Genomic DNA, 24639 nt, shown 5'->3' on the forward strand with positions numbered 1-24639 from the left:
AGCTTAGAGCTGCCTCTGAATGTGTCCCTCCTGAGCCTTTGTGTCCATCAAAGCAGAGTCCATCCCTGGTTGAAGGTCGGTTCTGGTGTCCATCTGTGCGTCTATTCCAAAAACCTCTTGCACATTTTTATATTTGTCAGGTATTACACAGAGTCAGGCATTGCCAAGATGGTGATGGCCAAAGGCACCAAACTGAGCTTCAGAACTGCTATTTAGGAAACCTCTGGGTGAAGTCAGTGGGTTTGTCCGTCATTTCCGTCAGTTTTAGGCCACTGAAAATAGACCTTTTAGAAAATTCCTTCTAGGGTAGTGATATTCTGAAACCCATTTTATAGTCAGTGTTGGCGTGCTCTGGGTGACATCAGAATGTGCATCATTATCCCCTAATGAGGCCAGAACAGTGCTAGTACTAACCTAGCTAATGGGACTTTAATATAAATGTAAAGTTACTCTTCCACTACATGGAGCCACAGAGGTATCAGAATCAGTCAACACATGATTCCCACCATGAGTAGCTTTATTCGGGCTTTTTATTGGCCGATATGGCTTTAAGATGGGGTAAAATATCAGTTTGACATGTTTTACGTGGACGGAGGCTCTTGTTTTAGACAGTACTTGTGTCTACAGGATTGTTTTTGTTTATTTAAAAATAAATGGGTTAAAAACCTCATTTCAAAAGTACCTGTGTGTGAACCGGCCCCAGTCCTTCCCTGCCGGGTCACCTGATCCAGACACCTGCCACACCAGCTGTTCCTCATTCTCAATTAACTCCAGTGATTGTAGAGAGGCCAGTTTTCAGACAAGTTTTCATCAACTGTGCCAGTTTGCTGTGGTGGAACGATTTCAGACTCCCTGTTTCTGGTCTGTAATATTACTGATCTGGTTTTCCTGTTGCAAATGCTGGCTTGCCTGCTGACTTTGGGATTTATGTGTCCGTTTGCTTCCCCCGCTGACCATTTGACCATCTGTATTTAGCAAACTGGCCTTTGCTCTGCTAGGTGAGTCTCTGTGTCTGCATTTGGTTCTTTGGGTCCTGATACTCGTAAAATGAATTCTGACATTCTTGGTGAGCGTAGCTGTCCAGGGATTTATGTAGATACCCAGACCGAGCACACTTAAATCTTTCCTCAAGCAATGCAATGATACTGTTGGACTCTTCAAGAATTATTCCTGCAGGTACTGGTGAAATGGGGGTTTTGTGCATACAGAATTTTTAAAATACTGAAAATAACATTTAAAGAAACACAGTCCTAATCACCAGATGTAGACTTCAGGTAGAAGCTTGTTATTGGCTTTACATTTTACACAACTTTGTCCTCTGACCCCCCCGGGACAAAATCAAATATGTTGTAACATTTTCCTTTTCTCCCATTGTCTCTCCTCCTCACTAACTGGCTCTCTCTTTGCCAGTCTTTAGAATGTCTTGTTGCCATAATTTGATATTAGTAATGCTGGAGAATTAGTGGAAGTATGCACGTAGATATAATCCTTTTTTTCCAGATATTGATACAGCTCTGAGTGCATTATCACACTTGCCTTTTGTTTATATTTCCATGCATTGAAGGTTGAGTTCAGACTATTCATTTTGTTCAGTGTATTTATTCAGTTTACTACACAATTAAACTGAATGTCTTGCTCTAGATGCTTGGGGCAGCGTTCCCAATGAGGCTAATCCTACTGCAGGAACTTTGTGACTCAGTTTGTGCTGTGCGTTTTCACAAAGTTGTTGAGAACAACCTTTGTAAAGAAGATGGGCAGAGTCGACTCCACTGCTATGGATGGCTGGACGCAGACGTCTTATAAACCTTTGAACTTTTAACTCTGTTCCGTTTTAGTCAGATAGCACCAGTTCACAACATACATCAGTTTAAAGCATTTCACATCATAAGGTGGAGAGCTTGACAAATGTATACAGAGAAAACAAATAAACACTCAAAGTTTCCTTTGGATTCGCTTTTCACAAGCACTTGGTGACAGAAGGAGGGAAAAACAAACCCTGAGGCAGAACCAGGCTCAGGTACTGCGACCATCTGCCTCGACCAGTTGGGGTGAGGGTGGAGAATGATGACATTTACATTAGGTGTACTCTTGGAAACAGCTGCAGTATGTACTTAAAATTCAAAAATGTATGTTTGGAAGGTAAATCACATGCTTTGTACTTTTTGCACTATTTTAAGTTGTCACATTCTCGTATGTAGTCAGAAATGTGCAATAGTCAGAATTTTAATTGGTAAAATACACCCAATACACTCGTATGTACGTAGGTTACACTTGTGCATGCTGTTTCTACTATATTTTTATATTTGCACATTTCTTAGTGTGCTTTAAAAATTCTGATTGTGTGAATGTGCTGACAGGATTACTCAAGAAAATTCTGTTCTATTCTACTCTAACACAAGTTTTCAACTTTAGGAAGTTTGATGAATCTGACCTCTGTTTTCTAGAAGATCCAGTCGTAAGTTAAGTTAAGATGAGAAAAGCCTTTATTAAACCCACAGTGGGGAAATTTACATTTATACAGCAGCAAAAGGAGATGGAGCAACGATGTAGAAAAAGTACACACAAGTACTGATTATTCCATATGTGGATATTCAGATGTTGCACAGAGGAATCATCCAAGAGTACAAATTATTTAAGATATGAGAAACACTGATATTGCACAGGTTTTATCAGTGTTGCAGAGATTTGTCTAAGTAAAAAAGTACTGACATTACACAGATTTTTGTCTGTTGAAAAAATGATACTGCCCAGAGTTTCCAGTGTTCAAAATATTCCTAATGTGCTGAAGTTGCAGCAGAGTGAATGATGTCAGTTTCTCCATGTGTGGTTTAATGGGAGCAGTGCTGGTTGTGCTGGTTCTGATTGGATGGTGGTTCTGGAGTCTGAGTTTTAGATTTAAAGGAAAACGTGCAAACAAATCAGAGAAAAGCACTGTTTCATGGACTACGGAGGTACAGCCCGAATAAAAAGAATGCAAGAAGTTTTTATGACACCACTGAAGAGAGACAAGTAGACATAGAGCAAGCTAGACTTTTTGATTCTAGAAACGTTCTGGGAAAGTTCTGATGAGAACTAATGTTTGTTCTTCTTTAAAGCATGATAATGTTCTCTCAATAGACTCTCCTTACATTTTCTGACTGGTGCATTGAGATCATCCTTTGTTTATCATTCTAAGAATGTTTTATGGAATAATGTGCTATTATGCGTTACCTCAACAACATCCTCAGAACATTGCAGGTGAAATGGTCCACCTGTGGGTAATATGTTACATTACAGGAATGTTTTAAAAAGACATTCTGTCCTCTGAAGCTTTGATAATATCTTGAAAATGCTGAATGTTGGCGTGAGAAAATGATGATGGATGGATGGATGGATGGATGGATGGATGGATGGATGGATGGATGGACGGATGGATGGATGGATGGATGGATGGACGGACAATAGATGGATGTTTGATTCATTCTGGTTGATTATTTGAGCTGATATTCAGCATTTCCTCCTCTGTTGAATTTTTTTTAAAAGGACGATTTAAGACAAACATTAATCTAAAACTGCTACTTCTGCTTCTCTGTTTGGATGAATGGACAGATAATTTACTTTTCCATTTGTTGAGATTCAAGGTATCCAATACTTCACACGTTACATTTAAGAAAAATAAGGAAACTGAAGCACAAAATAACTTGCTAATCATGCTGGTAGGAGAATACGGGCAAAAATCATGTTAGTATTTGCAACAAAACGGGCATTAAATACAGTATAACGATAGAAATAACGATAAGCGGTGCTTAAGAGCTAGGATTAACCTTATAGGAACGTTATTTGAAATGATAAATATCCTCAAACCAATCTTTGAACATTAGATTAAACAGTTTTCTTATCAGAACTTGTAGGAAACGTTGTGGGAACGTTCCCTGCTGGTTGTGGGGGTGTGACATGTTCTTGGACCGTCTTCAACGGGATACTGAAGGAAGGAGGACAGACAAGGAAGATAGATGTGCGAGAGGAGAGAGAGAGGAAGAGGAGGGAACTGATCCACGGTCGGTGTGTTCGAGACGAAGGAGAGACCTGCGGACACACTCTCACTCTCTCTCACACACACTCGAGAGAGAGAGAGAGAGAGCGAGAGAGCGAGGAGAGAGGGGGAAAGAGAAGAAGAAGAACGGGAAGGGGAAGAATGAGGAAGAAGTCCGCCGAGCTGCGCGCCTCGTCCCAACCAACGCTGCGGGTTTGCTGATGAAGCAGCGCGCCGGTCACCCGATCATACAGGTCAGTCCGGGCGCTCCGCATGGAAACCAGGAGTCAGGAAACAACAGCAGCAACAAATAAAAAGCTGCCAGTGCATGGGAATCCGGACTCCTCTCCCCTCCTTCTGTGCGTCTCGCTCGGTGGATCCGCCGTCTTGGCTGGCGTATAAGAGCTCCCTGCGTCTCCATTAGCATTCCCCACTGCTGGCTTACCTCTACTACTACTACCACTCCTCCTCCTGCTCCTTCTCCTCCTCTCACTCCTGCTAGTATCACTAGTAGAGCTGGGTTTTTAGCTTTTCTTCTTTGTTTTTTTATACTACTGACTGGACCTCCGGACTGGATAAAACAGAAAGAAAAGGTAGGACGCTGGTGCAGTTTTCTGGGTGCGTTTTCAGCGGGGATAATCGTGTTCGTAGAGGTGAATTGCGGGGGGTCTTGTGCCTCAGTTGCGCGCCATTGTGTGGGGAAAAGGCAAGTTTGGAGTGGGATGCGCAAAAAGCGGGGACCCTCTCAACGAAGCCCCGGTTTGGAGACGTGAAAGCGCCATGCGTCGGGAGGGTTTTTTTGGATGCGATGTGGAGACGATGTTTCCTCACCCTCATCCTCCCCCGCCACCGCTGCGCTTTTCCTCCTCTGTGATTTGGGAGGACCGCTGGTGTTTAGAAATCGCTGATGGGGAGGTGTTTGGCCAATTCTGATAAAATGAAAACAGCCGGTTAAGGCACCGCTTCAGGCTGCTTCCTTTTGGCTGTTTTTTTTTCTCTCCTCGCCCCTCACTCCCACCTCTCACTCCCTGCCACACTAATTTATAGAGGAGTAATGATTAAGGATGCAGAGCACGTTCAGATAACCACTCACACCATTTTTTTTCTCTCTTTTGTTGCATGCGCTCAGTGTGGAAGTTGGGTGATAAATGTACGCAACGCCGGTTAAATCTCCCTTTAGATGTGCTTTAAAAGGATGCCACATTTGCGCAATTGTGCAGGTTCTCTTGCCTTTGCGCCAGTTCATTTTGGGGAGCTTGTGGAGAGCTTTTGCGCATCGGTGCAGAGCAGGCTGGGGAGAAAATCTGGGCTCTCCAGACTGGGTTTGTACACTAGTCTGGATTAGATTTTTACTCTGTTTGGAGAAAGGTTTTTCTCACATCACTCAGCTGGCTGTAAAGCTGGCAGACCATAATATTAGAGCAGGCAGCAGCTTTTCATTCCCCCTGATGTGACACTACAAACATCTTGTGAGGAAGCGCTTGGCACATGCAGGCAGGTACCATCAAGGCTTTCCAGGCAATTCTCTTCCAGCTGACTTCAGTCGGGGGCTTTATGAGCATAACACAGGAACTGTAGCTCCTCCACTGTGGCTGATGTGAAATATTTATCTGGCAATGAAAAAAAAAAAAGAAAAACACAGCCAGGGGTCTCTCTTTTTTTACTGCTTTATTTACCCTCCAGCTGTTGGTGCAGTGGGTTATTGAGGGAAAAGGGTTTAGGATGTAAGATGTGGTTGGGATGCAGCGGTGATGCTTCGCTTCAGGAGCCACATCAGCTCAGAACATCAGCTCAGGTTTGCGTAAAACGGTGTATTGTCTAATAATAAAAGAGCTGAACTTTTTCCAGATCTGAGCCAGATTCAGGTCACCTCTCAGTGGGTCTGCATCAGCTGGTGATTTGGCTGTTTTTAACCGGGCTGAGGGAGAATCTGCCACACGTTCATGAGCACACGAGTTCCTGCAGCCGCTGTGACAACCGCTGGGTCACTACGCTGTAAATAAGTCAGGGGCTGAGCTGCACTCTGGTTGGAGCCCCAGCAGTGTTACATAATGCATGCAGTGTGTGAATATTGTCAGAAATTCCAATGACCGATCTCTTTTTATTTTGTGGTTATTTTTTGTCCCATTACAGGATGCTATCATTGAAATGTCTGCCTTGCTGTCAAACCTTTAGGCTTTTTTTCCTTCCTAGGTTGTTGCATGAGGCTGTATTACAAATCACATTTGTGATAAAAGGCTGGAAAAACTCCTTTCCACCCCCCAGTGAGATCATTTAGAAGATTTTCCTCCAGATTTCATATTCCCACGGACCAAAAAGTTGTTCTGCCTCTTTCTGCAAGAGGGACCCTGCTCACTGTAGTTTACAGTAAACAGGCTCCTCTTATGCACAGGACAGGTCACATCATGATTCTGCAATGTCAAGTGAAAAATGCAAAGGAGATGCAGATCATTTAGTTCCTTGCAGCATTTTTCCAACCCTTTAAACCAAATAGAACCTCTTCAAAATATTCCAGTAGTATAGCAGTACTGCATAGTGTCAGTTAAGCTGATGCTGAGATGAGTCAGTTTAGCAGCTAATGAGCTAATAGGTGGTCAGAGTTCATCCAACCCAGAGGCAGAGTTCATCCATTAGAAATCAATATGCAGATTGGTGAGTTCCCAGCATCCATCATGGTCCAGTCGTAGTTCTGCTGATGGGTTAATAAGTGCGACCTCCACCGTCGGTGTAACTCCTCAGGTTAATACGTGGCTCTGCTGCTACATTACGTGCACGTCTGGTTCAGTGCAGCTCTAATACAGATAACATCACAATGCAAACCAGATTCTTGCAAACCGGATCGACTCGCCTGCTCTTCGCATGTTGTTTTATCCAACAACATGTGGAGAACAGCTGCTCTCAGGAGCAGAAATACAGCAAAGCTCCAGTCAAATGTATATATAGTCCATCTTTAGGGGTAATGAACCACTAACTCTGCCAGGTTGGCACAGATGTTAGCTCAGTTAAATGGACTGATTCTGTCACAGTAATGTGAGTAGATCACTGGTGATCTTAGTAAGAGAAATGAAAGAATTTGATGGAGGCTCAGTTTTGGCGGCAGGACAAAAAAAAAGGATGTTTTACCAGGATAAACGTAAACACTCACAAACCTGCGAGTGCCATGTGTTAAACCCTGATAAACACAGCCAGAGGTAACTTTACCTTCATGATAGAAGCAGCGGTGTTTACAGGAAACACTGGTAGCTTTCTGGAGAGTCAGCGGTTGATAAGGTGGAACACAACCTTCCTCTGCAAGTAGCGAGCTCAGTGATAAAGTATGTATGAATCCAAACATGTAATGAAGCACTATATAGCATAGTCTAGTGATAAGCATGTAAACAGAGTATTCAGGTCACATCAGCTGAATTTTTAATGCTTATTTGTGTCAGGATGCTTCACAGTTTAGGCCCTTTGGTTTGTAGCTGTGTGGCTTGATGATGTTAAATGACTGGAACCACCTGTAAAGATCAAGTTATTATAAAGTCTCTGCACACTTTACAGGTTGGATTAAACCAACAGACAAGCATAATATTGGATTTTATTGGGTCTAGTTTTGTGTCTATTTTCCAACTTCTGAAGAAAATGAGCTCTTAAACCACTCGATGTAAGTTTATGTTCCCCAACTAGCAGCTAACTTTGCCAACAGTTTGGTGCATATTGTGGGTTTGTCACTGATTTATCGTTTTTGTCTTGCTAACAGCTGACTTGTTGTGCTGAAAACTTTTTTTTTTTTTTTTTTTTTTAACAGGCGTGAGTAAAACAATGTGACAAAATTGCAGGAAGTGAAACTAAAACAGAACCGGGAGTTTCTGAAACGCTCACTAGAGCTGTGGAAATTTGCTGTGTAATCCTTGTCTTTCATTCTAAAGATCATTTGAGCTATTGGTAATGTAAAAATATTGCTTAGTGCAGCTTTAGCTTACCATACATTGCCCAATTTTTACATGCATAAAGAACTTTTTGAGACTGAGAGTCAGTGAGGCAAACATGAAGCTATCGTGAGGTTTGACAGTTTCCTCGTTGCACATAACAGGTTGAGTTGAATGCTTGAAAACAGAGTTAACCCTCTGAACTCTGAGGAGTTTCTGGATGTTTTCACCTTGTTACTTACTGGGGACTTATTTTTCACTTCAGTTTCAAATCCTGGAAGCAAAAATTATGGAATGTAAAATATGGAAATGGCACCACCATGAGTAGAAGTAGATGTAAATCATAAAAATGAAATCTAAAGTTGAATTTGTTTGACTGCTTATTTCCCCCCAAAGTGAAAAAAGTTGAATCGACATTTTCCCAAGTCCCCCATATGTGTTAACCAATACTGGATTAAAAAATGGTGCCTAAATATGCTATACATATTCAACTGTATATATACACACTTTTCCTATCTGCGCTGTGTAAACACTGCCTGCAGTTCAGCCTAGATCCTTGAATTTTTGTCACGTGATCATTGTTTGCAGCTGAGTCACAAACAGCATCATATTTACACTTTATTTTTAACAGAATCTGGTGCAAACAGTTTATTTTCATTGAATTTGTAAATGAAACTTAGAATAAAATCTGATTTTAAGCTTAGATTTGTTTTCTTGTTTTTTTTTCCAACGAATCAGGATGTCACAGATGAGCAGTTCAAGGACTGCTTGAAAGTTGAAAATGCATTGTTTTCTCTGTTTTTACAGTTTGTGACTCTGACAAAAAGTGTAATTTTGGTCATTTAAAAAAAATCAACATGCCTGTAAATCCCACTGCTGGATTTTTGGTTTGAGAGGGTTAAACTTTTCAGGAAGACTGACGATAGAAAGCATCTTCAAAATACTCAAGTCACAAGACTGTTATGGAAAACATAGCAGATATCTTCACCCATCTGCTGGTTCCACTGGTTCAACCACCAGCAGGTATATGGAGCACAGCTGAAGATCTCAGTTTGCCTGTGGTTAGTTCTTCTCCCTTCACTGAGTGAGAACTGTAGATAAGGGAAGTAATGCAACTTTTTTTCTGCTTCACTGATTGGTTCTGTTTTTTTTTTTTTTTTTTTTCAATTGCACAACCCCTGTTAGTCTCCTGCTGTTTCTTCATCATCGTCCTCCCACGTGTTCGTGCCCGTTCGCCGCATCCCGCGTAGACAGACGGACAGATAGCGAATAGACGGACACAAAGACGGGCAGCAGGGGTTAATCCTGTGTATTACGGTGCCAGTCTGATAACTTCCTCCTCTCCAACTGTAATAATATGACAAGACATCTTGGCTTGAGGATTGGCTGGCGGGCAGATCCAGGCTAAAAGAGCTCAACATCACTCTAATGACGATAAATGCGGACCATTAATCTTGCGTTGTTTGGAAGGGCTGCTGTGTGAGTGTGTTTTGTCCGGCACACAGTGGAAGGTCCCTGTGGTGTTATTTCATTAGCAGAGGTGAGAGTATGTTAGGCTAGCCTTCTCTTTCTTATCTTCTACTCCCTTTCTCCTCCCTCTCTTCCTCCTACACCCCCCCCTTTCGATTTACTTCTGCATGTTTCTTTGTCTCCCTTTCGCTCACCGTTTTAAATATTTCATCGCTGCTTCTTGTCCCGTAGGGAGAAAAATGCATCTCAGACTCGCTGCTTGCAGGAGAAGCAGGCCAAGGCATTTCTTCTGCAGCACATGGTTCTTTTTCATTGGCCTGTCCGTGGTCAGCAGCTTCTCTCTTTTTTAAAGTGTTTCACCACTACATCACCCACAATGATGGCAGTTTCCATGCATGGTTTAGTTTCAGATGAACATTAGTGGTTTATGCACTCCCCCGTCGTCGTCTTCTCTCTCTGCTGCTCTAATCAGTGCCTTCTTTCCACCTTTGGGTGCTGCCTTCAGAGGCTCCAGAGGAATGACAGTATTGGGGCAGAGAGGGAACAGCTTGCCTCACTGCAGCACATGGTTTTGGTTTTCCCTAACTTTATGCATTGTTTGTTTTAGCCTCTGGGGAGGAAGATTCACTGGTCCAGTTTGGAGTTTTATTCTGAATCACTTCTGGGCTGACTAGTCTTCTGTTGTGCTCTTCTTGAACTGAAGCCAGGTTTTTGAGGTCACAACACCAGGGAGAATCACAGCGGGACATTCTGCAACCTGATATTTCAATTACCAAATCCAAAATAGCAGCCACTGTTGAGCGGTTGAGTCTTGTTAACAGCAGCCGCATCAACACACACGCTGTAGTTTGGTACCGGCTGGAGCATTAATTCTTCCTCCATCAAAATCTCCGTCCGTAATGATCCTGTTTGCAGGGAGACACCTGCAGCTTGACATTCATGCAGGATGTGTTTCTGCAGTGTGTAAACGGTGTAAACAGAACATTTAATTATCTCAGGTCAACTCAAGTGTAATCTTCTGATTAAGTGTAAAGAAACTAAGATTGTACGAGCAAGCTTTATCAAGGATTTCTGTTCGTGAGGATGCATTTTAAGCGAGCCAGAAGAGAGAAGGGAACACAAAGCAAAGCGCTGACTTTAAATTAGTAAGTGAACTGTATTTTATGTGAGGATATTCTGACAATATTCAGCATATAGGGGCTCAGATTAAAACCTGCATTTACGTTTTAAAACTTGGAGACTTAAACCTACAGGTACAACAGGAGAAAGGCCTTTTTACATGAACAAACTAGTTTCAAAACAAACAAAAAAACTCTGCATATTGTGCCATTTAGAAGACACTTCAACCTTCATGGGTTTGTCTGGCATTGTTTTGTCAAATCATCTATTCATCCATGCCTTTTCATTCTCTATTTACTCTGTTCAAGATCCTGTCAAAATGGCACCAGTACAATTAATCACCATTTGATTGGTGGGCACAGAGGGAAAACTAGATAATGAGCAATAAAGGCTGTAGGTTTTAACTAGAATTTGTTTCCAGTATGTGGTATAAATTACATCTTGGTATGTTAAGTTAGCTTACTCTTAAAAAGTAGATTTATATGTATGCTAGAGCTGCACAATGACATCGACAAATCACTGGTAGAAGTAAACATCCACACCAGCCCAAAATGAACACTTTGAGGCAGATAAGATGACGCTGGATGCTGCTCAGACCTCAGGATGCATGCATGGACACAGATTGTGTTTACTTGTTCTGCGACTTGTGAAGTAGGTCAAGGTTTGCCCTGGTTGTGGCTATTGTCAGGACTGTCTAGCCGAGCCTGTTCAAGGGGGATGACGTCTACAGTTTTGTTTGAAAATGCTACATGGAACAAGATGTTGCAGTTTTTTCATTCTGCCAAGTAAACATGTACATTTGAAAAGCACTGCAGAAGGTGGAAGGTATGTTAAATTTACTGCAGGAGAGGCTCCATGTTCATATGTGTTTATGTGGATATCAGCAGTCTGTCAGTTATCCATATCGTGCAACCCTAATGCATACATGCACCATACCTAGAATCCAAAAGTAAATTATATATTTATAAGCAGATTTTTTTTGTCCCTGGGCAGAGCTTGGCTCCCTGTCTGCAGTCTTTATTTTCAGCCAAAATAACCAACTTTTGGCATTAGCTTTGTATCTGATGGACAGATATGACAGCAGTGTCAGTCTTTTCATGCAACTTTTGGCAAGAGGGCAAAAATGCCAAACTTTTACCATAAAATTCTCCATAGTCATGCAGTATATTCAGTACAAAATGGAAAATCATTTTCTGACAGACAGTCATGAAAAAATAATTCCATTCCAGCTCCATAAATAGTATTAAGAACAGCAAATGTTTAAACCAATAACCAATGATGTCAACCTCGGTGTTCCTATTAGCTAGCACACAAAAAATGAAATAAATACGAAGCATTTGCTTTTAGACTCCAACTGGTACCACGTCTCATTATAATGACGTGTCTTAGCATGGAAGGAAGTTGTGGGATTTTCCACTGACAGATAATTTACTATGTATGTTATGCTGCAATTTTACACACTTTACCTTGTTAAAGATGCAATTAGAGTTTACTTTTTTACATTTTTATTCACATATTTCTGTTTTTGTCCATTCAGTGTGGATCATTTCATCGTATTTACTGTTCCCATGGTTTTATTTTTCAAGACTTCATGGGCCTCACCACCTCCACTGGTGTTGTGAAGCTAAAGAAAACGCACTCTATTGTATGGAGAACCGCTGGCTCAGGGGATTTTGCTTAGCCATTAGCCTGTGAGGAAAAATGACATCCTTAAGTGAAGAAAAAAAAAATCCCAAAGCACACTGCATTATTGATTGCTTGGAAATGCCACATAAAGCCTTGTGTGACCACACAAAAGGCTGCAGAAGGCAAGGAGCTGCTGACTCCCATTAACCAGGAGGAAAATGTTTGGTTATGAGCTTAGCGAACTGAAGTTAAATTAAGGAGACGTTGTTTTTTTTTTTTTTTTTTTTTTTTTTTTTTAAAGTTGACTTTCATAATGTTTGAGCAAAAAATCTCTGACCACAGCTGAGCTCACGCCATACACATCAGCCAAACCGAACACTTGTCACCCTCGGTTTGTTTAACCCAAATATTTCAATGTGCCGTTGGTGGACTGATATTACATTACACAGTAACTGATTCATGCAGCAAGTGTCTGTCAGCACCACTAGGCAAGGCACACACATACTGTCTACAGCACATATTGTATGTCTTCAATGAACATTTGCACATTGATTACATCCCTGGTGGATTCTGTGTTGTTCATTTAGCTTTAAATAGTGTCAGTGCCTTACGGCCTCTGCATGCAATTTGTTCGAAAATGTAATTCAAGTTGTTGGAAGAGTTCCAGCTTCATATATAATGAGTATTTTGGTAGGAAAGTACTGATGTAGCCATCGACGCCGGGTTAATTGTGCTGCGTCTGTATGTAAGGGTGCAAACAGTTAATTACTTGGAAATGGATGGTGCCCTGCAGGAAAGTGGAAGACGCTTGTTTGGAGTTCTTGGTCAATGTATGTTTGAAGTCTTGGTTCTCGTTATTGATTCATTAATTATTGCTTGTGTGTGCAGTCGTGCTTTCTCTTTAATTTCTACAAAGTGGTAGAGAAGGAGGACCATTATCAAATATGTTGTTGATGGCCACATGCTATCACCATGACACACCACACTGGCCCAGTTTAGGTCTTATTAATGTAATTCAAAAATAGAGTTTCTAAGCTGAGTTAGTTTGGTGCTCAACTAGTTTTGGTTACAGGTATAACCCATAATACAGTCTAAATCTGTGAGTAATGTTAAAATTCACCCCCGGTACAGTTGTCATGAATGGAGAATTTAGCTATAGATACCAAAGCTATTCTTGAACCAGGCCCTTTTTTAAGTTGGACATTTTCTTTTTTTTTTTTTTCATGGAGGTCTATGGGAATTGACTTGCTTTTGAAGTCAGCCTCTAGTGGACATTTGAGGAACTGCAGTTTTTATCACTTTCCTGTTGGCTTGATTTTTAAGCCCCGGTGGTGTAATTTTGTTTATTTTTTCGACCTGGTCTCAGTCCCTACTCATCAAATGCTTGCTCATGACTCATTGGTGTCATTTTTTGAATACACCAGGCTTTTCAATGACCATTAGTTTTCTGTAGAACTCCCTCAGTGTCTCAGATAAACACTGTTAGATGCCATTTGCTAGCTGTTTTCTTACAGGCAGCCAGTTATATGTTAGATGGGGCATGAGGTTGTTGCAGATTGGAGAGGTTTACCTTCTAACCTGTGCTTAACATTGCAATAGGTGTGTATTATAACCCTAATTGTGATATTTCCCCGTTATTCTAATCAAGTAGTTTAGACAAATTGAAAAAATACCTGCAATGATAAGTCAACTAAGACCGTGAGACAGTGATTGACTTAGGTTGCCACATCCCAAGATGAGGACATTGTTGGTCTTTTTAATACCTCAGCAGCCAAAAAATACTACCCTGTATGTCGCAAAATGCCGGTAGGGGGGCAAACAGTGGATTAAAATGACTCAGTGCGGGTTTGGAGTGACAATGTGTTGGATTTTTACTCTACAAATGAACTACAAAATGCTGTTAAATAAGAGAATTAAACAATTTCAGTATCGTGAGTCAAATAGTGTCACTTTCTATAAGTGCTGTCTAGCTCTAAACAGACAATATGTTCCAATGAGATGCAAATTCTGGTGGAAGGAATACACGGAAAAAACATGCAAAATCTGTGTGGACACTCCTTCATTGTGTGGCAGGGTATTTGCATCGTTCGTTCTTTTTTTAACTGCAGAAGAGGATTTGTGTGTGCATTAAGTGGAAACCTAACTATAGAATCACCTGGAACCTGGTGCATTTTAGAGCCAATTTTAAATTCCTGGTTATACTTTTAGATGCTGCTGGGTCAAGCACCCAGTTATGCTGCTTTCCTGTGAGACACAATACTGGTTCTCAGTCGTTTTACTGCTGCACACCAAATCATCAAGCAACCGTTTCCCAGAATGTTACCTCTGCTGTAGTTTGGATCAATAGATGTGTTTTTATAGGAAGCATAATGCCGTCTAGATTAACTGGGAGATGTTGTTATTATGATGCATCTGCAGTTTGATTTGTAATTGCAATTAAAAAAGAGAGACAACGTTTATTATGGTGATGATGATTACTCAGTCTGAATACAGTCACTTAGCCTCCACACATAACTACACAAAGCTATGTATGGATGGATTATTCTCCTTTATCTGTGGAAAATGGCCAAAACATCTGCACTTAGCTTGATATTTCTGGTAACTGTGCGGAATATGTTGTGCTTTGGGCTTCACAGATGTGTTTGTTGACACAGATTTTTAAAAAATGATGCTGTTTCTGCTGTCAGTTTTGCCTTAGTTTGTTTGTGTGGAAGCAATTACTTTGAAATTGAGTTACTGATTTGAATTCCCAGTTATGGGATTTATGCTCTCTGTGATAGTGATGGCCTTAAGGCAAGAAAATAAAAATTTCCTTCCACATTTGTTCATGTATTTTATGATGTAGAACAAGGAATATGTAGACTGTAATTTGAATTACAGTCAAGCGTTTCAGTGATGCCACCAGTTTAGACTGTGAAAGTGATGGAAAGTACCCGTTTTAACAGACCTGAATGAAATGCAGGTGCAAGATTTATTACGTTTTGGCCTCCTGAATGAAAAACCAACAGCTGAGTGCTCAAGGCTTTTTAGGAAACATCTGAAATCACAAAGCTAAAGCAGATGCAGTAAAATAAAACGGATCTCAAATGAATACTCAGAATGTCACATTTTTCTCAAGACAGCGAGACATCGGTGAAGCTTTATGGCCGTTTTATGGTTCTGCGCTTTCTTAAAAAGACTGTGCATTAGGTAGAGTATCGGAAGGAAAACTTCAGAAGCTGCTCCTCAGAGATCCTTGGTGCTGAGCTCAGAGCTGAAGTTTATCTTTGGTACCGTTATTTGAACCTGCTGCCCTTAAACAGCTATGCAAACACTTTTCCTGAACCGTATGCTTTCATTTTTGAGGTGTTGTGTTTTCGAACTTCTGACTACCTCCAGGTGAACTTGGCTGTTCATTTTTATTTTTTTGAGTGCTGTGTAGTGATCAGGCTCAGAATCTGTAGAGTTGGCTGGATTCTTTCAGACAGATGCAGATTTGACCTTTAACTTCTTCACTGTTAACCAGAAGTTAAACAAATATATAAACCAAAGTTGTTGCCGACACAGCTCCTTATGGGAAGCTGTTAGAGAGAGATGAGTTTGTTGCAATTCAGTACTTGCTGTAGAAATCTAGTTTCTTACTATGAGGTGAAAAATCTGTATCTCTATCTGCCGTTAGACCTACAGCAGGTTAAATCCCAAGCAGTCTCTGGGTGTTATTTGCTCCTGTCATGTTTTTTCCTCAGTGTGAGTAAATTTTTCACTGCAACATAAAGACCTGCACCTCTATGGAAACAGCACAGCCATGGCTAGAAAAAAAAACAAACTTACAAATGTCCTTTGTGCAGCATCACACAGTTAGAATGCTATAAATTATTTCTAAAAAGAAAAGCTGAAAATGTAATTTCTTTTAATATTTTATTTTACAAGTACAACATTTTCCAAGTGAGCACAGGTGTTACAATAAAGAGGAAAATGGGACTCTACATACGTTAGATGTTTTTTTTCTGCTTACATTTTTCATTTGTTGCCGTACTTGTCTCATATTTGCTCTGTGTAAACACTGCCTGCAGTTCAACCCAGTTCAGCCAAAAAGTCCTTGAATTTTTGTGACACGACTCTTGGTTGCAGCTCAGTTACTAATGAACTCTTAGCTGGAAAGAAGAGCACAGAATTTTTCATTTACAGAATCTGGTTACTAAAAATTGTTTACTTTTGGCAATTTTTTATAGTACAACATGTAAAATTGAGTGATTTTTAATAAATATTATGATTTTAAGCTTGAATTTGGTTAGGTTTCCCAACGGAATGACAAATGAGTAGATCAAGGACTGTCGGAAAGTTGCAAATCCAGCAAGTCCGGTTTCACAGTCTCTGGCTCTGGTAAATGGGGTAGTTTTGGCCTTTGTAACCCAATAGACCCCGAGTCTGAAAATAATATAAATTCATGCAGTGAACATTCAAAATGAAGGGCTCTACTTTGAACAGTATTGATTTTATCTGTGACTAATAATAATCTGAATTCTTTCCTCTTCTCTTGTCTTCTCTCCAAAGGTTCCTCATTAATCGTCACCTCACAGAACCAATCTAGACGTCAACATGGGTCGCTGGGATCGCTCTTCACTCCTGTCCCCTGCGCTGAGGCTAGCTGTCGTTGCGGTGATTCTCCTCCTCGAGCTCCATCCCTCGTCGGCCGGCGCTCCCCCTGAGCCGAACTTGGGCGGCTCCGTCATGGCGGTGTCCACCAATAAAACTGAGTGCAGCAAGGCCGAGCAGTGTTCAAAGGGGGTGGTGCTTCCTGTGTGGGAGCCCCGAAACCCATCATTCGGTGACAAGGTCGCCCGAGCAACGGTTTACTTCGTGGCCCTGGTCTACATGTTCCTGGGTGTGTCGATCATCGCGGACCGTTTCATGGCTTCAATAGAGGTCATCACGTCACAGGAAAAGGAGATCACGATTAAGAAACCCAACGGGGAAACCACCACTACGACTGTCCGGATCTGGAATGAGACCGTCTCCAATCTCACCCTGATGGCCCTGGGCTCCTCGGCTCCTGAGATCCTTCTGTCCGTTATAGAAGTTGTGGGTCACGGGTTTAACGCCGGCGCACTGGGCCCCTCCACCATTGTGGGTTCCGCAGCGTTCAACATGTTCGTCATCATCGGGATTTGCGTGTATGTGGTGCCGGACGGCGAGACGAGGAAGGTCAAGCACCTCCGCGTCTTCTTCGTCACGGCCACCTGGAGTATCTTCGCCTACATTTGGCTCTACCTGATCCTGTCGGTGATCTCGCCCGGGGTTGTGCAGGTGTGGGAGGGGCTGCTCACCTTCCTCTTCTTCCCCATCTGTGTGGTGTTTGCCTGGGTGGCCGACCGCCGCCTGCTGTTCTACAAGTATGTATACAAGCGCTACCGCACCGGCAAACAACGCGGCATGATCATCGAGACCGAGGGCGACCGTCCACTGCCTTCCAAGGTATGGAATTAAAACAGCTTCTACCACTAATATTATCAACACTATCAGGTTAAAAGGAATAAGTTTCAACATCAATACCACCTACAACGATCATATACTGCAAACGCTGCTGTTCTGTTCAAATTTAGCTCTTTAAACTTCGGCATTACAGTATTTCTTCAAATAGAACAATAGAAAAGATGAGCATTTGTCCACTGCCTAATGGTATGGAATTAACACGACTTCTACCACTAATATCATGAATACTAAGAGGTCAAATGCATTAAGTCTCCATGCAATAATAAATGACTCCTTCAAAGCTAGCATACTTCAGATGCTGCTGCTATTCTCTTTTAAGTTTGTCACAACTAAGGTATTATTGAATTTCTTCAAATCAAAAGTGGGAATCAATTAAAAGCCAAGTCTCTCATTCTGACTGATTGTGTGGTTGATGCAGATGAATACAGGTAGACCCCAAATATGGACTGAGGGAAAAAAAAGTAATGCCATATACCTGTTTTCTTTGGATATGTTATGCCTGGAAATATTTCACAATAAAAGCCCTGTTAAGAAATGCAGTACATCTGTCTACGGAAACATGGTTGCATCCCAGAACGTAGCATCGTGAGTCTGGGTTTGCGGTAGCAAAACTTATGTTTTTAAACTTATGTTTCTAAGATGTAATAGCATAGAATTTATTTTATTTTCATTGCAAATTTGCAAAAAGAAATTAATCAATAATCTCTTGTGCATGATAAATAAATACAAAGTGCAAAAGTAGGTAGTAGAAACTGCTAGAAGGCACTCGGCAAGTTCGTGAGTGTGAATGTAGCTCTGGGGCAGAAGCTGTTTTTCAGGCTGTCGTTATGCATGTCTTTTGTACTCAATGGTTTTACTCGTGTTCCATTATGTTTAAGTTGCTTATGTTGTGTTTTATTTACCTTCAGTGTTACATTTGCCAAGCTGTAACACCATGACTAGGTGGTTTTTGTCAGGATCCTGGTATTAGCTAAGATGATGCATACAAGGAAGAACTATGAGCTGCTTGTTGTAAAGACTCGAAGTTGTGCTAAAAAACCCAACTGCATCTATGGTTTCTCTGAAGTCTGAGTCTCTCCTTGATGTAGTGTTAAAAGCATAGTGGAATTAACTTGAAGGAGAAATATGGGAACAGATTAAGGCAAATCTTCATACAAAAATATGTCAAATGCTACCCATCAAATAGAGGGATTTAGAAATAAAGGCCTGCCTTAAGTACAGGCATGTTAACCTTTACAGTTAAGGTAAATAAAGGCTCCGGTCAGTATTGGAGGAAACATGGTGTGTTTTGTAGCATTGGTGTTGGTGGAGATCTGTATGAATCTTCTTTACAGTCGTTGTATTGTCTCTGATTCGTCTCTGAATTTACCATTAACTGTTCACATGGACAGCTTCAGATGTTTTAAGTGGTATCACTGTAATCCAGACCATCAAAACATACAGGCAGACATCACCTTTTCTGTGTTAGCATATTTATTACAGGCAATATGATGCAAAATACACAATATGGTTCATAATCATGGCTACCGCAAGTCGTTTTTGTGATTGTTGCAACTCTCCTCTTGAAGTGCACCGAGTTTCATGCTTTAATGAAAAAGGAAACATAATTTTTCACCTGGACTACTTGGAAATGTGTTCCAAAGAAGTCAGAAACACATGCAAAGACAGAGTGGTTTTAAACAAACATCTAGTTTAGCCAAACTAAACTGGAAGATAAAAGCTTAAAATCTTCCATCACAGTTTATAGATTGTCTCACTAATCCAACTTTGACCTGCTTTACTTTGGCATAATTCGCACGTACAGTTTTCCTGTCCAATGAGAGATTTATTATCAAAGATTTGCTCACTTTCTGTTTTATCTCCAAATAAAGTGGTTTAGATAATGAGGCTGACCTTTCCTTGTTTACAACTTGTTTAAACATGTCACGGCTCATCTCTTGGCCTGTTGGGCTTTGTTACTTTGGATATTTTCATGTTCCCTCACTTACTGGGACTTTAAAACGCCTTCATTAGTGCATTATGTAGAATCTTGCAGTCATGTTTGGGGCTCGCTTTTGTTGAAGGCGTATCTGTAGGAGAACAGCCATCCAGTGAAAATTAATTAAGCTGACCTTATTCAAACACACGGTGAAAAAGATAAGGTGTAGGCGAAAGTGATTTCATGGGTAACCTGTATCTGAAACAATTATCTGCAGTACTGAATGGACTTCTGCCAAGGTAAACTGACGCTAGGAAACATATTATTGCAAACACACACAGATAACTTTTCAAGTATCGCCATGTTTTAATTTCCTGTTTTGATTGATATCTGGTGCTTTGTGTGGAGATGCAGTGCATCCCACTCATCTTAATTAAATTTTCAGTATTGTGGTGCAGGGGACATTTATTCACCACTCAGTTCATTCAGAGCGTCTCGTCGTCTAAATTTGAAAGTTGCTCGTGTTATTACAGCTTGCAGTCCTGTGATGATGTTATTAAGAATCGGTTGCTCCATTAGTACATTAGGAGCACTTTCAACGAGCGAAAGGAAATCATTGAATTAAACCCACCAGTGTTCCTGAGGGAAGAGCTTAATAATCGAGAAGTTTTAAATTGCCATCTTGTTTAAAGAGCTAAAAGACATTTCATCAATAAAATCATTCTCAGAGGAAAATGTGATGGCAACAACAGAACAACCTCTTTACTCAGGCAGCTGCGAAATAAAGTGACGTTCAAATACTAATGACCAACATATTGTTAACTCGTCCGTTAAAGTCTATGATGTATACAGTAAACATTTATATTAATTCTTCACTTAAACTGACTTGAATGCTATAAAGCTAAACTACACTTCAGACCAGAGCTGCAGAATTATGGCCAAAATTATTATTTTGATCAGTATTAATCAGTATTACATCTTTGCACTTTTAAACTTTATTTTTATTTTTATTTTTTCTGTTAAAAATTTTGCCACCCTTGTATATATTGTAAATAAAACTGCTGTAACAATGTAAATTTCCCCTGGAGTGGGGAGAAATAAAGAACTTTATCTTATCTTATCTTATCTATTAAACTTGCAGTTATTTATCATGATTATTCACCAGTTTTAGGGACAAAAAAATGTTGTTGACCCTTGCATTGGAATAAACAGAGCACTATTTGCAGCTCCTGATTGGGCTCCTTTCCTGCTAATGTACAAATCTGCATGACTATATGACTTAAAATATCTTTACTTGCATTCTGTGCCTCTCGTTGAGGCAAAATATGAATGAATAAAACTGTACCCAAAATGACTCTTTATCCACAGACGCTATAATTTACGGGTGTAATTACATTCCTTAAATGCAGCACCGTGCACAGAGAAGCCTCTAGTCTCCACTCAGTTACTGTAGAGCAATCCAATTCAGACAGGCCAAAAAATACTTTGAAAGGAGTGAAATAAGGTGTTCTAATGTCAGATTTACTCAGGTTGAAAGTGATTTTATTTAGATGGGCTGTTTTCTATGAGTGCAGTTTTTTTGTATCCAAATACATTTTCAAATGGAAATATCTCAGTCCATCATGTCAATTAAATTGTGCGAAGCCAAAATTATTATCATGATTAATGCACATCACATGAATTGTCCCTACTGCAAACTTAATATTAAATAAAGAAAAGTCCCCATTATGGCAGTTGAAAACTTATTTTTAAAACATTTTTAGTAAGAAAACTTGCTGGGGTTTAGTGGTGTCATTGATCACTATTAAAAAAAAAAAAGCATTGCATCTGTAATGTGAGATATGATTCACAAAAACTCTACATTTCTGCCTTTGATTGATTTTTCTTGATATGTGCACCTACCAGAAAAGCACTTTATGTATTGTTATATTGTTCCAAAACCTTAGATCACGAATTATATTTCCTCCTGCTTCGTTTTTAAGGTGGACATTGAGATGGATGGGAAGATGCTGAACTCTCATGGCGTCGACTTCCTGGACGGTCCACTGGGTTTGGACATAGATGAGAAGGACCTGGATGAGGAGGAGACCCGGAGAGACATGGCCAAGATCCTGAAGGAGCTCAAACAGAAACACCCTGACAAGGAGGTCGGTAACAAAGTCAGAATGATTTATCGTCGCTTCCGCCCCTGTCAGGGTTGTTTTTCCCTCGGTGTTGTTTCTTGTGCAGGAAATGAAATGACAAAATAATCAGCAGCAGATGATGCACCTTCCATTTGCTTCCATTATCACGGTGATTATGGTGATGAATGCAGCTATTGGTCTCATCACATCCTCAGATTAATTTGATATAGGTAAATCTAAGGAAGGAAAATTACAAAGGAAACCGAACACTGATTAAAACAATATGTAAATAGAGAAATAAACACACATAATCTAATTCTGATATTGCTGGGCATGAAAAAAAGAGATGAATCAGTGTGTCAGTCCTGTAGTTAACACCGTCTCACAGGCCGACCTGTGCCTACATACCAATCAATCACAATATGAAAATTGAATTCACTGACAGGTGAAGTGAAAAACATTGATTATCTCATTACAATGCAATGTTCTACTGGGAGATCTTGTCCTGCATTCATGTGGATGTTACTTTGACATGTACCGCCTGCATAAACACCATAGCAGACCAATCACAAGACAATACACCCATCCACACTCCAAGAACTGCTCAGAAAGTACTCCTGATCTGATCAATAATCTGCAGAATCTACCAGAACAGTCCCGGTCCATAGAGGCCCCACATCTCAAACCATAATCTCCAAAGGATCTGCTGCCATCGTCCTAGTATGAAACACCCAGAGCTCCCGTTCTCCAATGGGTCACAGCTGTTTAGGCAGCACATTGGAGACTTAGCATCAGACAGATGGTTTCAATACTGTGGCTGATTGCTGTTTATGTCTTATATAGTCCAGTAATAGCATATTTTAATAGGTTTTTGCGCTTTCACCCTCATCTATAAATGGATTACCAATGAGACTCATTAACCACTTGTTCATGATAAACAAGGTTTTTGCCTCACGCTTTGAAATGAAGTGACATCATCTCTATCTCATAAGAGCTGGATCCCAAAGCTCCAAAATTTCTGACTACATCTTCATCTTCTATGCGACCTCTGGAAATTCATACCCGCTAACCAGAAATTACCTTCTTTTCAGCTGTTGTTTGCCAGAAGCTTGCCGATTGTTTCTCTATCCACTGCCTTCATGCATTCAGCATTCTGTAAAAAGCAAGAAAATGCTTAGTTTGTTTCAACTATACTTATGTGCAACTGTTTTATGGAATGCAGTATATCATTGTCTGGGATGTTTAGATGTTTCTTCAAGTAGGATAAAAAAACAGCTCAACCTTAGAAATGATTTTATCTGCAGCACACCACCATAGCAATTACTGCTGATTAACATAACAGCCTATTTACGAGAGGCAGGGTTCCAACATCTAACAGAAACATATATGTATCTATAAATATGTAAGTGAGAGCAAACATGATGAATACAGCTGCATTAAAGCAGAATCCAGACCAATTACAAGATCATGCTCTCCCTCCTCCATCCCCCGTTACTAATTACAAACATGAAACACTGGTTTTGCCGCATAAAGTCAGTAACAAATGAAATTTAGTATCAAAAATGTACGTGAAGTCGAGTGTCACTAAATACAGGCATCTCTATAGTGAATTTCATGCTTTTGTGGAGGAGAACACATACAACTACAGCTTTAGAGGCACTTTCAGTAAAGAGTAAATCTCACCTTTGTGTCGCCTGTCAAAGCTTGTTTTATAAAAAGGAAAAGAAGATGCAGCACTCAACAACAGCCTGAGACAAAGCACACAAAAATGAGATTCATGTTTTTTTTTTTTAAGTGTTTTCAAAAAGCATTTTGTCTAAGAGAAGAGACTTTGTGGCTAAAGAATAAGTGGATGGTTTGGAGTGAAAACTACATCTGGTTTACTGCAGACAGTTTGATTCATTGTAAGATCACTGTTTTCTGAATGTTTCTAATGTAGGATTCATCCATGTGACACCACTTGATCTTAGCTTGATGCCCACTTGTTCTAGAGGACTAATTGGCAAACATAACATCAGTATGACCGTCAGAATTTTGGTGCCTTTTTGGGTGGAACAGCATTTTCAGACCACTGCCACGTCTCGCAGTCATGCTAAAGAACATGTTTTTACACTGTTTGCGCCTTTCTATTTTTTCTTCTACCAGGTGGAACAACTCATTGAGCTTGCCAACTACCAAGTCCTGAGCCAGCAGCAGAAGAGCCGTGCTTTCTATCGCTGCCAAGCCACCCGGCTGATGACAGGTGCTGGCAACATTCTGAAAAAACATGCCGCCGATCAGGCACGGAAGGCCGTCAGCATGCACGAGGTCCGCTCTGATGCTGGTGACAACGACCCCATCTCCAAGATCTTTTTCGAGCCCGGTTCTTACCAGTGCCTGGAGAACTGCGGCACCGTGGCGGTCAACGTGATGAGGCGTGGCGGCGACCTGGGCAAGACGATTTCCGTGGAGTACCGCACAGAAGACGGCACAGCCAACGCCGGCTCAGACTACGAGTTCACAGAGGGCGTGGTGGTGTTCAAGGCCGGCGAGACAATGAAGGAGATCCGCGTGGGGATCATTGACGACGACATCTTTGAGGAGGACGAAAACTTCCTGATTCACCTTTCCAACGTCAAGGTGTTAGCGTCAGAAGGCGAGGAGCCCGAGGAAGGCGAGTCGGCTAATCACGTGGACTCGGTGGCTTGTCTCGGCTTACCGTCCACGGCAACCGTGACCATCTTCGATGACGACCACGCCGGTATCTTTACGTTTGAGGAGCCTGTATGCCACGTCAGCGAGAGTGTCGGTACCATGGAGGTGAAGGTGCTGAGAACGTCGGGGGCTCGCGGTGTGGTCATGCTGCCGTACAAGACGATGGAGGGAACGGCACATGGCGGCGGAGAGGACTTCGAAGACACTCATGGCGTCCTGGAATTTCAAAACGACGAGATCTTGTGAGTAACTTTTTAGTTTCATTGTCTTCATGTTTTCTTGATTGTTTTTCACACT

General features: G+C 41.0%; 1 protein-coding gene across 4 annotated transcripts in view; it reads left to right on the forward strand.

Annotated features, from left to right (window-relative positions):
* The first annotated feature begins 4010 nt into the window (after positions 1-4010).
* The window catches only part of slc8a1b (solute carrier family 8 member 1b), a 180488-nt gene continuing 159859 nt past the window's right edge, over positions 4011-24639 (forward strand). For 3 of the 4 annotated variants that reach the window (XM_055018318.1, XM_055018321.1, XM_055018320.1), the window contains exons 1-4: positions 4011-4605; positions 16669-17589; positions 21508-21672; positions 23794-24584. In XM_055018318.1, coding sequence (XP_054874293.1) covers positions 16714-17589; positions 21508-21672; positions 23794-24584 — 1832 coding nt within the window. In that variant the 5' untranslated portion in view covers positions 4011-4605; positions 16669-16713. The remainder of the gene's footprint in view (positions 4606-16668; positions 17590-21507; positions 21673-23793; positions 24585-24639) is intronic. The other variant, XM_055018319.1, reaches the window with a different exon arrangement.

The sequence above is a fragment of the Amphiprion ocellaris genome, chromosome 16, assembly GCF_022539595.1.
Source record: "Amphiprion ocellaris isolate individual 3 ecotype Okinawa chromosome 16, ASM2253959v1, whole genome shotgun sequence".
Lineage (NCBI taxonomy): Eukaryota > Metazoa > Chordata > Actinopteri > Pomacentridae > Amphiprion > Amphiprion ocellaris.